Source organism: Ipomoea nil, unplaced genomic scaffold, assembly GCF_001879475.1.
Source record: "Ipomoea nil cultivar Tokyo-kokei standard unplaced genomic scaffold, Asagao_1.1 scaffold3231, whole genome shotgun sequence".
NCBI lineage: Eukaryota > Viridiplantae > Streptophyta > Magnoliopsida > Solanales > Convolvulaceae > Ipomoea > Ipomoea nil.
The window spans coordinates 718924-730651 of record NW_017619659.1 but is presented as its reverse complement, the minus strand read 5'-3'; the positions used below and the strand labels follow the sequence as shown (position 1 = coordinate 730651).

General features: G+C 35.2%; 1 protein-coding gene across 1 annotated transcript; it reads right to left on the bottom strand.

Annotated features, from left to right (window-relative positions):
- Nucleotides 1-399: 399 nt before the first annotated feature.
- Nucleotides 400-2730, bottom strand: LOC109168895. The gene is made up of 4 exons (XM_019317751.1): nucleotides 2511-2730; nucleotides 2321-2412; nucleotides 1463-1860; nucleotides 400-1348 (listed from the first exon to the last, which is right to left on the bottom strand). Exons 1-4 carry the CDS (start codon nucleotides 2728-2730, stop codon nucleotides 400-402), a joined length of 1659 nt encoding a protein of 552 aa, XP_019173296.1.
- Between the last annotated feature and the right edge of the window lie 8998 nt (nucleotides 2731-11728).

Sequence of the window (11728 nt, the reverse complement as noted above, 5' to 3'; positions counted from 1 at the left end):
TCAACAAGTGCCTTGTAAGTGTTATTCCCTTATTTTATTTAGTATGGGTAGAATAAAAGTAGGGACCTTAACATTTTACAAGTGCTTATGTGTACCTTGTGTTGTTCTATTGTTGATGATGATGATGGTTGATAGAAGTGGAGGATTTGAACAATTGAGGCTTAGAGAAATTTGGGAAAATAAAATTTCACGGTAAGTGGATCTTCTTCTTTTTACTTTGCCCAAAGTATTTCCCAAAGTGATGGATATGTTAGTTGATAATTATATAATTGAATGTTTTGGCTTATAAAATGACTCAATTGATTACTTAAAAACATTTCTATACTTAAAACAAAAAAAATTCTTTTATTTATGAATTGTACGGTTAGTATTTTTTGAAAACAACCGAAACGGTTTATATTAGAGATATGCTGAAATAGTGTTAGATGGGATATAATCCCAATACATAACAGTAGCGTAATCAAAAGCTGCAGATGCTAAAGTATGAGTTACTAAATTATCTGATCTAGGTACGAAGCTAATAAAGCAGTAATCAAACGAAGTAATAATAGACCTGCAACTATCTATGGCATAGCCAACATAAGAGCGAACTGGTCCACTGTTAGACGACAAATAATTCTTTAGAGTCAGGCAATCCGTGTAAAGGCGTACACACCGGTGTCCACGATCCCTGAGCCATGATAGAACCTCCTTACACGCATAGGCCTCTGTCATTAAAGGCGAGAAGCAGTCCGGCAATGTAGTACTAAAAGCCGTAACATAACTCCCATTCTCGTCGCGTAATACCGCCCCAGCCGAGGCCTTGTTGGTTGTCGGATGATACGCTGCATCGAAGTGGCATTCTCGGATCTCAGCTGGCGCATCGTTGGCGGGATTGGCATGCAGCGACAGTGCGAAATCGGGACTGGGCGGGTGTGCGGCAGGTTGCGTCGTTCCGGCATGATGAACAAGTTGCCATGCGTGAATAGCACCCCTGGCCGTCGCTATTAACTTCTTCGGAGTGGGTAGATAGGCATCCCAAACGGCTCCATTCCTGGCCTTCCAGATATAGTATAGAATCGCTGTCGTGAACATAATTCCATTAATATCTAGAATATCCATCACTTCATCAAACCAAGAATGAAAAATATTTGTCACAATAATGGGGATTGGAAGGTGGGATTCATACCATATAGAACTTGCAAAAACACATGTAACCAAAGCATGCATAATATCCTCATGAGCAACACCACACTTAGCACATGTTGGGTCAATCCCCACTCTCTTTATATTCAGATTGGTGGTAGTAGGCAAGATATCACTTAAAGCTCTCCATAGAAATGTCTTCCGTTTTGGGGGGATTTTGAGGCTTCATAATGTTTTCCACTTATCAAAGGTGCCCTGTGTTGGGACATGATTTCCAACAATAAGTTTGTACCCATGCTTAACAGAGTAGCATCCTCTTGTGTCCCCATGCCAATACCATTTGTCCTCATAGTCTGGTGAGACTGGTATTTTAAAGATACGAGCAACATCAGTATGTACGAAAATATCTGTTAGGATTGGGTGATCCCATTGACCCGTGTCCTGATCAATTAATCCTACCACTTTTGCTCCTGCAAGTTGAGGGGGCATTTCAGTATGTATCATTGGGTCCTGGTCATCCTGGAGCCATGGGTGGTCCCATATTAATGTTGCCTGTCCATTCCCAATTCGGCGCCTGACCCCACTACAAATTAAATCCTTAGCTGCCATAATACTCCTCCAGCAGTAGCTAGGATTATTTCCCAAACAAGCCCCAGAAAAAGAGGGTTTGGGGTAATATCTGGCTTTGTATATCCTAGCTACCAATGATTCTAGCCTTGTGAGAAAACGCCATGCCTGTTTCCCCAACATGGCTAAATTGAAAGCTCTCAAATCTTTGAAACCCAAGCCACCACGGCTTTTTGGGATACATAATTTATCTCATGCTTTCCAGTGTATACCCCGTTCACCTCCACTGCCCCCACCAATATCTATTCATGGTTCGTTCAATAGCTGTGCAGACATAAATAGGCAGCAAAAACACACTCATTGAGAAAGTTGGCTGAGCCACACTTTTCAATAAAATCTCCTTACCCGCTTGGGAAAGCAATTTTTTATTCCAGGATCTTATTCTCTGTCTGATCTTATCCTCTATATATGCAAAGACTGCCCTTTTATTTCTTCCAATAAAAGAGGGGAGACCCAGATACTTTCCAAAATTTGGTGCCTGAACCACCCCCAAAAGTTGTGCCACTGCCTCCCTCTGGGCTTCACTTGTATTCTTGCTAAAACATATATTAGACTTCTGGTAACTTACCATCTGTCCAGATAAACTCTCATATCTTGACAAACAATCTTTTATTTCCCCAGCTTCCTGTATATTAGCTTTGAAAAACAAAAGACTGTCATCTGCAAAAAACAAATGAATAATAGGGGGGCTCCCCTTGCCACTCTACAGCTATGTATAGAACCCCTGTTTTGTGCCTGCTGCAATAATAAAGATAAACCTTCTGCACAGATAATAAACAAGTAGGGGGATAAAGGGTCCCCTTGCCTCAATCCTCGCGTGGGGAGAACCTGTTCACTGCGATTACCATTTACCAGAATTCTATAGGATACAGTTGTGACACAAACCATAATCAACTCAACCCATCTATTATCAAAACCCAGGGCCAGCAACATGCCACGCAAAAACGACCACTCCATACGATCATAGGCCTTAGCCATATCTAGCTTTAGAGCTCCCTAACCCCCAACACCACACGATTTTCTGTTTAAAAAATGCCCTGCCTCAGCAGCTATGAAAATGTTGCCTGTTATCAATCCATCCGGTATAAAGGGGCTTCATTCTGTTTGTCATCATCTTGGCCATGACCCTATACACCACATTACTCAATGCTATATGTCTTAGGTCAGATACTACCTCAGGAGTAGTTTTCTTAGGGATGAGAACAATATCTGTATCATTAAAATTTGGGGGCAATGTACGGGATTCCAGGAATCCAATAATAAAATTCGAAACATCCCCTCCTATCACTTCCCAAAAATGCTGATAAAAGTCCGGATTCATTTTATCCGGGCCAGGCGCTTTATCGGGAAACATAGAAAAAAGAGCAGCCTTGACTTCTCCCAATTCAAACGGACGAAGCAAAGACTCATTATGAGCTTGTGTAACCCGTAGAGTAATGTTTTCAAAAAAGTTTTCCCCACTCTCCGGCATGTTAGATTGGAAAATCATATTAAAATAATCAAGGATAACCCTTGACATGGCATTTCCCTCTACCCACTCCCCAGCATCATTTATCAATCTAGACAAAGAATTCTTTTTCTTACGGTGAGAGACATACCTGTGGAAAAATTTCGTGTTGGTGTCTGCATCTTTGAGCCAGTGCTGTTTGGCTCTTTGTTTCCAGTATGCGTCATCCTGGGTTTCAAGGCGACCCAGGCGTTTTTGGTATTCAGCAAGAGAGGTCGGATCAGAACATCCTCTTAACCGCAGCTGCTCCTTCTTTAGATTCATAATCTGCTCCCCAAACTTATGAAAACGGTCCCTTCCCCACTGGGCTAGGCGACCTCCGCAGTAATCAATACAATCCTGCAGCCCCATACCCCTTCCCTCATCTCAAGATTTCTCCACCACCTCCCTACACCCCTCATCATGTAGCTAGGCCATCTCAAACCGGAAATCCCTCCTCCCATTCCTTCCCTGACTAAAACCACATATACTCAGAAATAATGTCGAATGGTTAGACTTTCGGGTCAAGAGATTGGTTACCCGTGCCTGTGGAATCATACTACGCCATTCCTCCGTAACTAAGACCTTGTCCAACTTTTCCTAGATCCAGTTCACCGTACCCGGACTCTTTTCCCATATAAACTGGTATCCCTCCATATGCATTTGAGATAAACCACATTCCTCAATAGTATCTCCAAAACCGCGAAGGAGACTACTTGGATGCGGATTTCTCCCTCTTTTCTCATGTTGATAGAGGAGATCATTAAAATCACCCACCATAACCCACGGAAGATGAGACCGCGGTGCAAGTGACTTAATAAGCTCCCACGACTCAGTTCTTCTGTCACGCTGGGGAAAGCCATAAAAACACGTCATTCGCCAATCTGCTAAACCATCCATGCTAACTTGAATATCAATATGATTCTTTGAGTAACTTAAAAGCCTTGCCGTATTATTTAAAAATTGTACGGTTAGTATGTTTTGCTTAAAAAATTATTATTATTATTATTATTATTATTATTATTATTATATAAAATATATTTTATCTTTATAAATATGTAGTATTAAAAAATATAAACATAAGTGAAAATCTTCTGATTTCTTTCTTTAGATTCATAATCCTAACCTAACAATCCCTGTTGATACACTCCTTACAGGCACATACGATTCCATTAATGGGGCCAAGTAACTCAGCGTCCCCATTGATCCAATCCACAACCTCTTTTGCATCAGTATGGATTCAAAGTTTTCTGACCTTCCTATCCCAAGCCCATTGAAGGGCAAAATACATCGCCCTTCTGCCATCAACGCATCCAGTCCAATGTGGAGAGACGGAGGAGAGTTCTCCCTGTTGATGGCGCATGTGTCTTCTGCCCCGAGGTTGATGAAGATGCTGATCATATTGTAAGGAAATGCTGGAAGGCTAGGGAAGTCTGGGAGCACTTGATTCCTATCTATAACCGCATGCAATGGGAAGGTGGCGACTTCGTGGCATGGATCCTGGGCAACATTGCGATGAAGTCGAACTGGAGTGTGTTCTTTGCTACAACAACATATCTCCAGAGATTTGTTTCAATTGGGCAAAGGACACGATTCAATTCGGTTGTTGTTACAATTATGTAGTGGTAAAGATGTAAAAATACTTTTTTTTTTTAAAGTTATTTCTTGTGGAGAAATTCTGTGTATTTTTTTACATTAATGATTTACATGAATTTTTCATATTTTATTTTTATTTGTAATTATGAAATTAATTACTATATATAAAAATAGTCTATTAAAAGGCGAGATATTTATTTATATAATAATTATTTTCATATGAACGTATGTAACTGTCAATTCCAGAATTACATATAGGTATAATAGGATAACATTATATTTGTATATTATTATATACATATATATTATTCCAAAAAAATATACACATATATTGTACATCATATATAGTTATTAGGATCAAATTTAGGAATGATATATATAATTGGGTAGAATAATTTAATTATATATATTAATTTAAAAATAACCTATTAAAATGTTTGGAATGATATAATAAATTATTATAAAATTATTTGGCAGATTGAAATGTCACAAAAGTATCCCTGCAATTAGAAATTTTTATTTGTAATTATGAAATTAATTACCATATATAAAAATATAAAAATATAATATTAAAAGGAAGGATATTTATTTATATACTAATAATTATTTCCATATGAACGTATGTAACTGTTAATTTCATAATTACATATAGGTATAATATGATAATACTATATTTATATGCTTATATATCGTACATCGTATATAGTTATTATGATCGTATTTAGGAATGATATATATAATTGAGTAGCATAATTTAATTATATATATTAATTTAAAAATAACCTAATAAAATGTTTGAAATGATGTAATAAATTATTTTAAAATTATTTGATAGATTGAAATGTCATAAAAGTCTCCCTGCAATTAAGAATTTTTATTTGTAATTGTGAAATTAATTATCATTACCATATATAAAAATAGTATATTAAAAGGCAAGATATTTATTTATATAATAATTATTTCCATATGAATGTATGTAACCGTCAATTCCATTATTTAAAATATGCATAATATACTTTAACAATGTAAACAAAAAAAAAATAACATTAACTACTACAAATTTATAGATTGTGCATCGCACGAGTATCATACTAGTTTGAACATATAACCCTTATTTAAAATGACTAGTTTTTTACGCGCATTGCGCGATTGGGATAATGCCCAATGCTTTTTTTTTACAACTAGTAATTTAATAAGAGTAAAATAGAGTACTAATTATGCCAACTTTGATTGGGATGAGGTTCGAACCTAAGACCTTTTTTTATTGAAATCAATGAGTAAGTTAACGGTGAACTAACAGCAATTCTTAAAATTTTAACGGAATTAGTAACGGTGTGTGGGTATTTTAGGAAATTTTAGTGTAAAATTTAAATCTGATCAATCTTTTAATCAATCTGAGTCATTCATTTGATTAAAATCTATGACCGCCATTTTTTCTACCCATTATAGGCCTAACTCTCTTGGGCTCTTATTAGTATACTAGTTTTTTTTTACGCGCATTGCGCGATTGGGATAATGCCCAATGCTTTTTTTTTTTTTTTTTAAATAAGTACTTTAAAGTATATTAAGACAGGATTATATTGAAATTGTTCATGCATAGATAATTGAAGGTTGAATTTGTCTATTTAAATAGGTAATTCTTCTCCCAAAGGTTGAGTCCCCAACCCCAAGGGTCCCCCCACACTCCGACCCGACAGAGCATTGTGGGAAGTTGTAAATCACGGTGACTCAATGGTTCAGCAGACAGGGCCAAATGCTGATACGCACAAGGAATCTGCCCACTTTGGACATATATAATTCCCGCACTGCCGCCGCCGAGGTTCAAACCTTCGTCTCTTCTCCCAAATACTACCCACTAAACCATTGAACTAAGCCCGTGCGGGTTAAATAGGTAATTCTAAGTTTACAAATGCAAGATAATATAGTCAAGATTGATTATAATTGTCAATAAAATAATTGTATAGGTATGGTTGAAACCAAATACGGGACATAAGGGAGAATAAATAAAAATTAGGACATAGAATATTAAATATATACTAATATTGTTTGAGGAGATTCCGACATTAGGATTTGTGGTTAAGTTATATTAAGACTTTAATATTAGAATTAGATTAATGGTGTAGTTATAATTCTATATTAGACTTTAATATTAGAATTAGACTAACGGTGAATTAACGAAAAAGTTAAATAGATAATCATATAATTAAGGATAAATTAGAAAATCTTAAAAGAAAAAATTAAAACCTGAACAATATGAACCATTCATTTGATTTAATAATTTGGCGGTCATTTTTTCTACCCAATGTTAATAATTAAATAAATTCGCTGGTCAAATCCGCTAGTATAATCCGCTAACGCTAATCGCTAACTGCTGATTGTATAACAAGGACATTGCGAGGTAGTTCTCACTTCAATTTGTTGTGTGATTTGAATACTCTCGTTGTCACAAAATCTCTCAAGTAGTTAATATGGTTGGCTTTATTAATTATATTTTTTTAATTTTTTCATGGTATTAATAAAATACTTGGTAAATAAATATATAGCATTATTTTGTATTATAACTTTGATATTTAATTAGAAAAATAGTGCACAAAAAAGATAATAGATAATGTAGTGAATATAATAAATTAATGAATTTGAATTAAAAATTTTTACATTTGAGAAAAATAAAGACAATATAAGTAATGAAAATATTTCTTTTAATTAATTTATTGATAATTAATAATTTTTTTTTCACTGAATAAAGACATTGTAAGGATAATGTAGCGAATATAATCAATTAATAAATTTGAATATAAAGAATTTTTATATTAAAGAAAAATAAAGACAATATAACTAATAAAATTATTTCTCTTATTTAATTGATTGATAATGAATAATTTTTTTTTTTTTGAATAAAGGCATTGTGGACACATAATTCTAAATTAAAGAAATGCATATGTATTATTTTTTGTTGTAACTACTAAATTATTATTTATATAATTTAATAAGAGTAAAATAGAGTACTAATTATGCCAACTTTGATTGAGATGAGGTTCGAACCTAAGACCTTTTTTTTTATTGAAATCAATGAGTAAGTTAACGGTGAACTAACGGCAATTATTAAAATTTTAACGGAATTAGTAACGGTGTGTGGGTATTTTAGGAAATTTTAGTGTAAAATTTAAATCTGATCAATCTTTTAATTAATCTAAGCCATTCATTTGATTAAAATCTGTGACCGCCATTTTTTCTACCCATTATAGGCCTAACTCTCTTGGGCTCTTATTAGTATAGTAGATATATATATATATATATATATATATATATATATATATATATATAGGATTCTATTCAAATACAAACACGGCTTAAAATACAAACGTGCAGATTCATTAGGATCGTTAGATTTCGAGATTGAATGTCCAAGATTTATTCAATTTAATTTTGACATTATTTATGTTAATATCGCGTGATGTATTTTAATAGGGGCATTTATGGGTTTTTCATTGTACTCTACTGATTCAATTTTAGTAGGACTAATAGACTAAGGAAGTGAGGAGTCTTTTGGCAGTAGATTCCACGCACGGGTCGCTATTGCGTTTGGCATCAGTGTTCTACCATTCGCTCACGCAATCGATCGCCGTAGATCGCCTCCGACTTTCCAGATGGACGCCGATGGTGACCGCGGTGGTGATAAGCGACGGGGAGCACTGGCTGATCGTGTAGGTGGAGGTATGTTTGTTCCTTTTGCTCGTTTGCGTTTTTTTTTCACTGCGTTTGAGTTGCTTCTTGTCGGATGGGGGGGGGGGGTGATGGTTCTGCATGGTGTTTCCGGCATAAGCGTACCTGGGGTTGTGGTGTGGGGCGGTGGCGCACGGCGGTTCACGGGTGGGGGGGTGGGGGTTGGGGGTGGCGGGGAACAGTTCGGGTTTTTAGTTTTTAATTTTTTTTTTTAATAAATTTTGGGGTGGGTGTTGCAATTGAAGTTAGGGTGGATGCAAAATTTCTAGGTCCATGGTTATCCGAGCTGTTCATGTGTGATGTGGGTGTGGTTTTTTTTTTTTTTTTTTTTTTTTAATAATAAATTTGTGTTGCTGTGAGTTATTATATCATTTCTTAGTGTCTGAGTATAGAATGAATGGTTGGGGTTGCCCTTTCTCATGTGTGGACTGGTGTGGATGGTAGGCTATGTTATGATTTTGTGAATATACACACATTGCATACACACACAGTGCATATACACACATTTCATAGATTTTCATAGAATAGCCTGGAGCCCTGGATGGAAGGTCCTTTAATATGACCTTTTTAAACTCATTAATTCCACTAAGATATAGGATGTTTTAGCTGACATTACCTGCAACCACAAAGATATACATTTCCATGAATGACAAAGTTCATTATATAAAAAATACATGAATCATTTTCACCCATCTTACCTTCATATTTGGATGTTCTCCCAGTAGCTTTGATAGGTGATAGTCAGGATTAGGGGCAACTTTGTTTTTGGAATCTCCAAGCTGCAGGCAAGCAAGATCGCAAAATAATTGTGGCATTTGATTTTTTTGTTTTTTTTGTTTTTTTTGTTTTTTTTTTTTGTTTTGTTTTTTTTTTTTTGTTTTTTTTTTTTTTTGGGTGTGCACTATATTGCTCAGTGGGTGCACGGGGTTCTTATGGATTGTGTTGTATTGTGTTTTTAGTTTTTATTGAATTATTGTTGACGGGCATATTTTACACTCATATTTTAGGTACATCTTTATAATAATTTTGCATTAATTATTTATAATTATATAATAATTATTTCATTTTTAGAATTTAATTATTAATTAGTTAAATAAGTGTTTTACAATAATATTTAGTTAATAATTTGATTAATATTATTATTATATAAGTGCGCTATAGTTATTAATTTATATTATTTAACTTAATTTAATTTTTATTTAATATAATGATTTATAATCTTTTTTGTATTCATTTACTTAAAAAGCTAATTAAGATTAGTTTATATTTATTATATTTATAAGTAGTAAATGGGTCCAATTTGGATATTAAATTTGGATTGATTAAATAAACAATATTCTAATGACTAAGGTTGAGCCTTTTAATTAAATAAAGTCCAAAGAATAAAGCATTATTATATTTTACAATTCTTTCTTCTCTTATGTACAGACCATGCAGCGCACTACTTCGTCAAATTTGGAACAATTCCGGCGGCATTCTCGGAAGACTCGGACGTAAGGCTAAAATGGATGGTTGAAATTCATTTGGCCTATTTTTAGAATGCTATAAATAGTAGAAGTTTCCTATTGTAAAATGTTCATTCTTCCCCTCTCGAATATTCTTTAAGGTTGTTATCAATGTCCATTCGCGGCTAATTTCTTGTTTGGTTTAGTGAATTGAAGCCCCGGAGTTCATTACGCTGTAAGGTTATTTATTTATTTTTATTATATATTTTTTATGCATTTGAGTATTAAATATTCTTCTAAGTTATTTGAAATAATTGTGTCATTTAATTGCTAGGGAGGCCTACTAGTTATTTATTTGATATAATTATTTGCTATATTAGATAATGTTGTGCTACAAATTACTCTAATATTCAGTAGCAACTGGGTTAATTATTGACGGCTTAGTGATAATTGGACTCGGGTAGAATATTTTCCTAAATTAAATGCAACCGCTTGTGCTTGTGTTATTTAGTTTGTCGGTTTTCCTAGTTCCTATTGCTGCTATTAAATTAAATCTATAGCGCTTGTCTTAGGTTATTTAGTAGTTAGGGGTAATTAAACCGCGTGTGCTTTAGTTACCTACAACTAAGGAAAAACGGAAATGAAATAATTTCACGACAAATATTCAACTGCATATTAATTACTTTATAAATCATTGATCAGTGTTGAATTCCGGTGGTGGATCTTTACTAACCAAGGTCTCCTATTATAAGTGTTTTCGATAAATTATTTTCATTGCTTTATTCGTTCAATTAAATTTCTTGTTTATTTAAATTCTCTTTTATTTTATCTTTATTCTCGATATATTCCAAACCCCCCTACCTTTAATTTGAGCACAAAAGTTAAACTAGTTACTCCTCGTGGGATCGATCCTTACTCCCGCTACTACGTTTGTAAGGTTTTAATTTGGAAGCCTACGACAGCTCACCAGTTGTACTCAGGTGTGTGCAGTACTGTGTGTGAATGTTTGCATAGTTTTTACTACTATTTAATCTTATTTGGAATTGTTGGTGGGCCATATACTTTTCTGGTGTGGCTCGATTTGCAACTAAAAGGTCCAAGCGCGCCTATTCAGATGCTGGCCCTTCGGGAATATCTGATGATGATAGCGACTTTGTGTCGCCGCCTAGGGTTATCCATTCCAGGGCCCAGCAACTACCACCACAGGAGGATGCTCCCGATTATGAACTCTCTGGGGAGGAAGATGCTATGTATCCTAGAGCGAAGATGCGGGGGCAGTCTGTGATACTTGTTAACGCCTTGAAGGACTTAAGCTTTCAGCAGAAGTCTGATATTCGGGAGCTTGGGTTTGGGGCGTTGCTTGAGTTCAAGGTTGAGGATATTCCACCGCGCCTTCTGCGGTGGCTGTTGTATAATTTTGATGCTCAGTCAAAGTCATTTGATCTTGGTGGGGGTAGATCTTTGGCGGTAGATGAGGGTGATGTAGAGTTAGTTTTGGGGTTCCCTCGGGGGCGGGTTGATATGGTTGAGCGGGATAAGCTTAAGATTAGTAACACATTGAAACACTGGAGGGGGTTATTTGAGAAGCGAAGGCACAGGGTTACCCCAGCGGAGATTAGTGTGAGGATGGTTGCCGAGGTGGATGGGGGCCTTTGGTTTAAGCGCCATTTTCTTATGTTGGTTTTGTCAACATTTGTTTCTTGTATGTGTAATGGCTATGCTAACC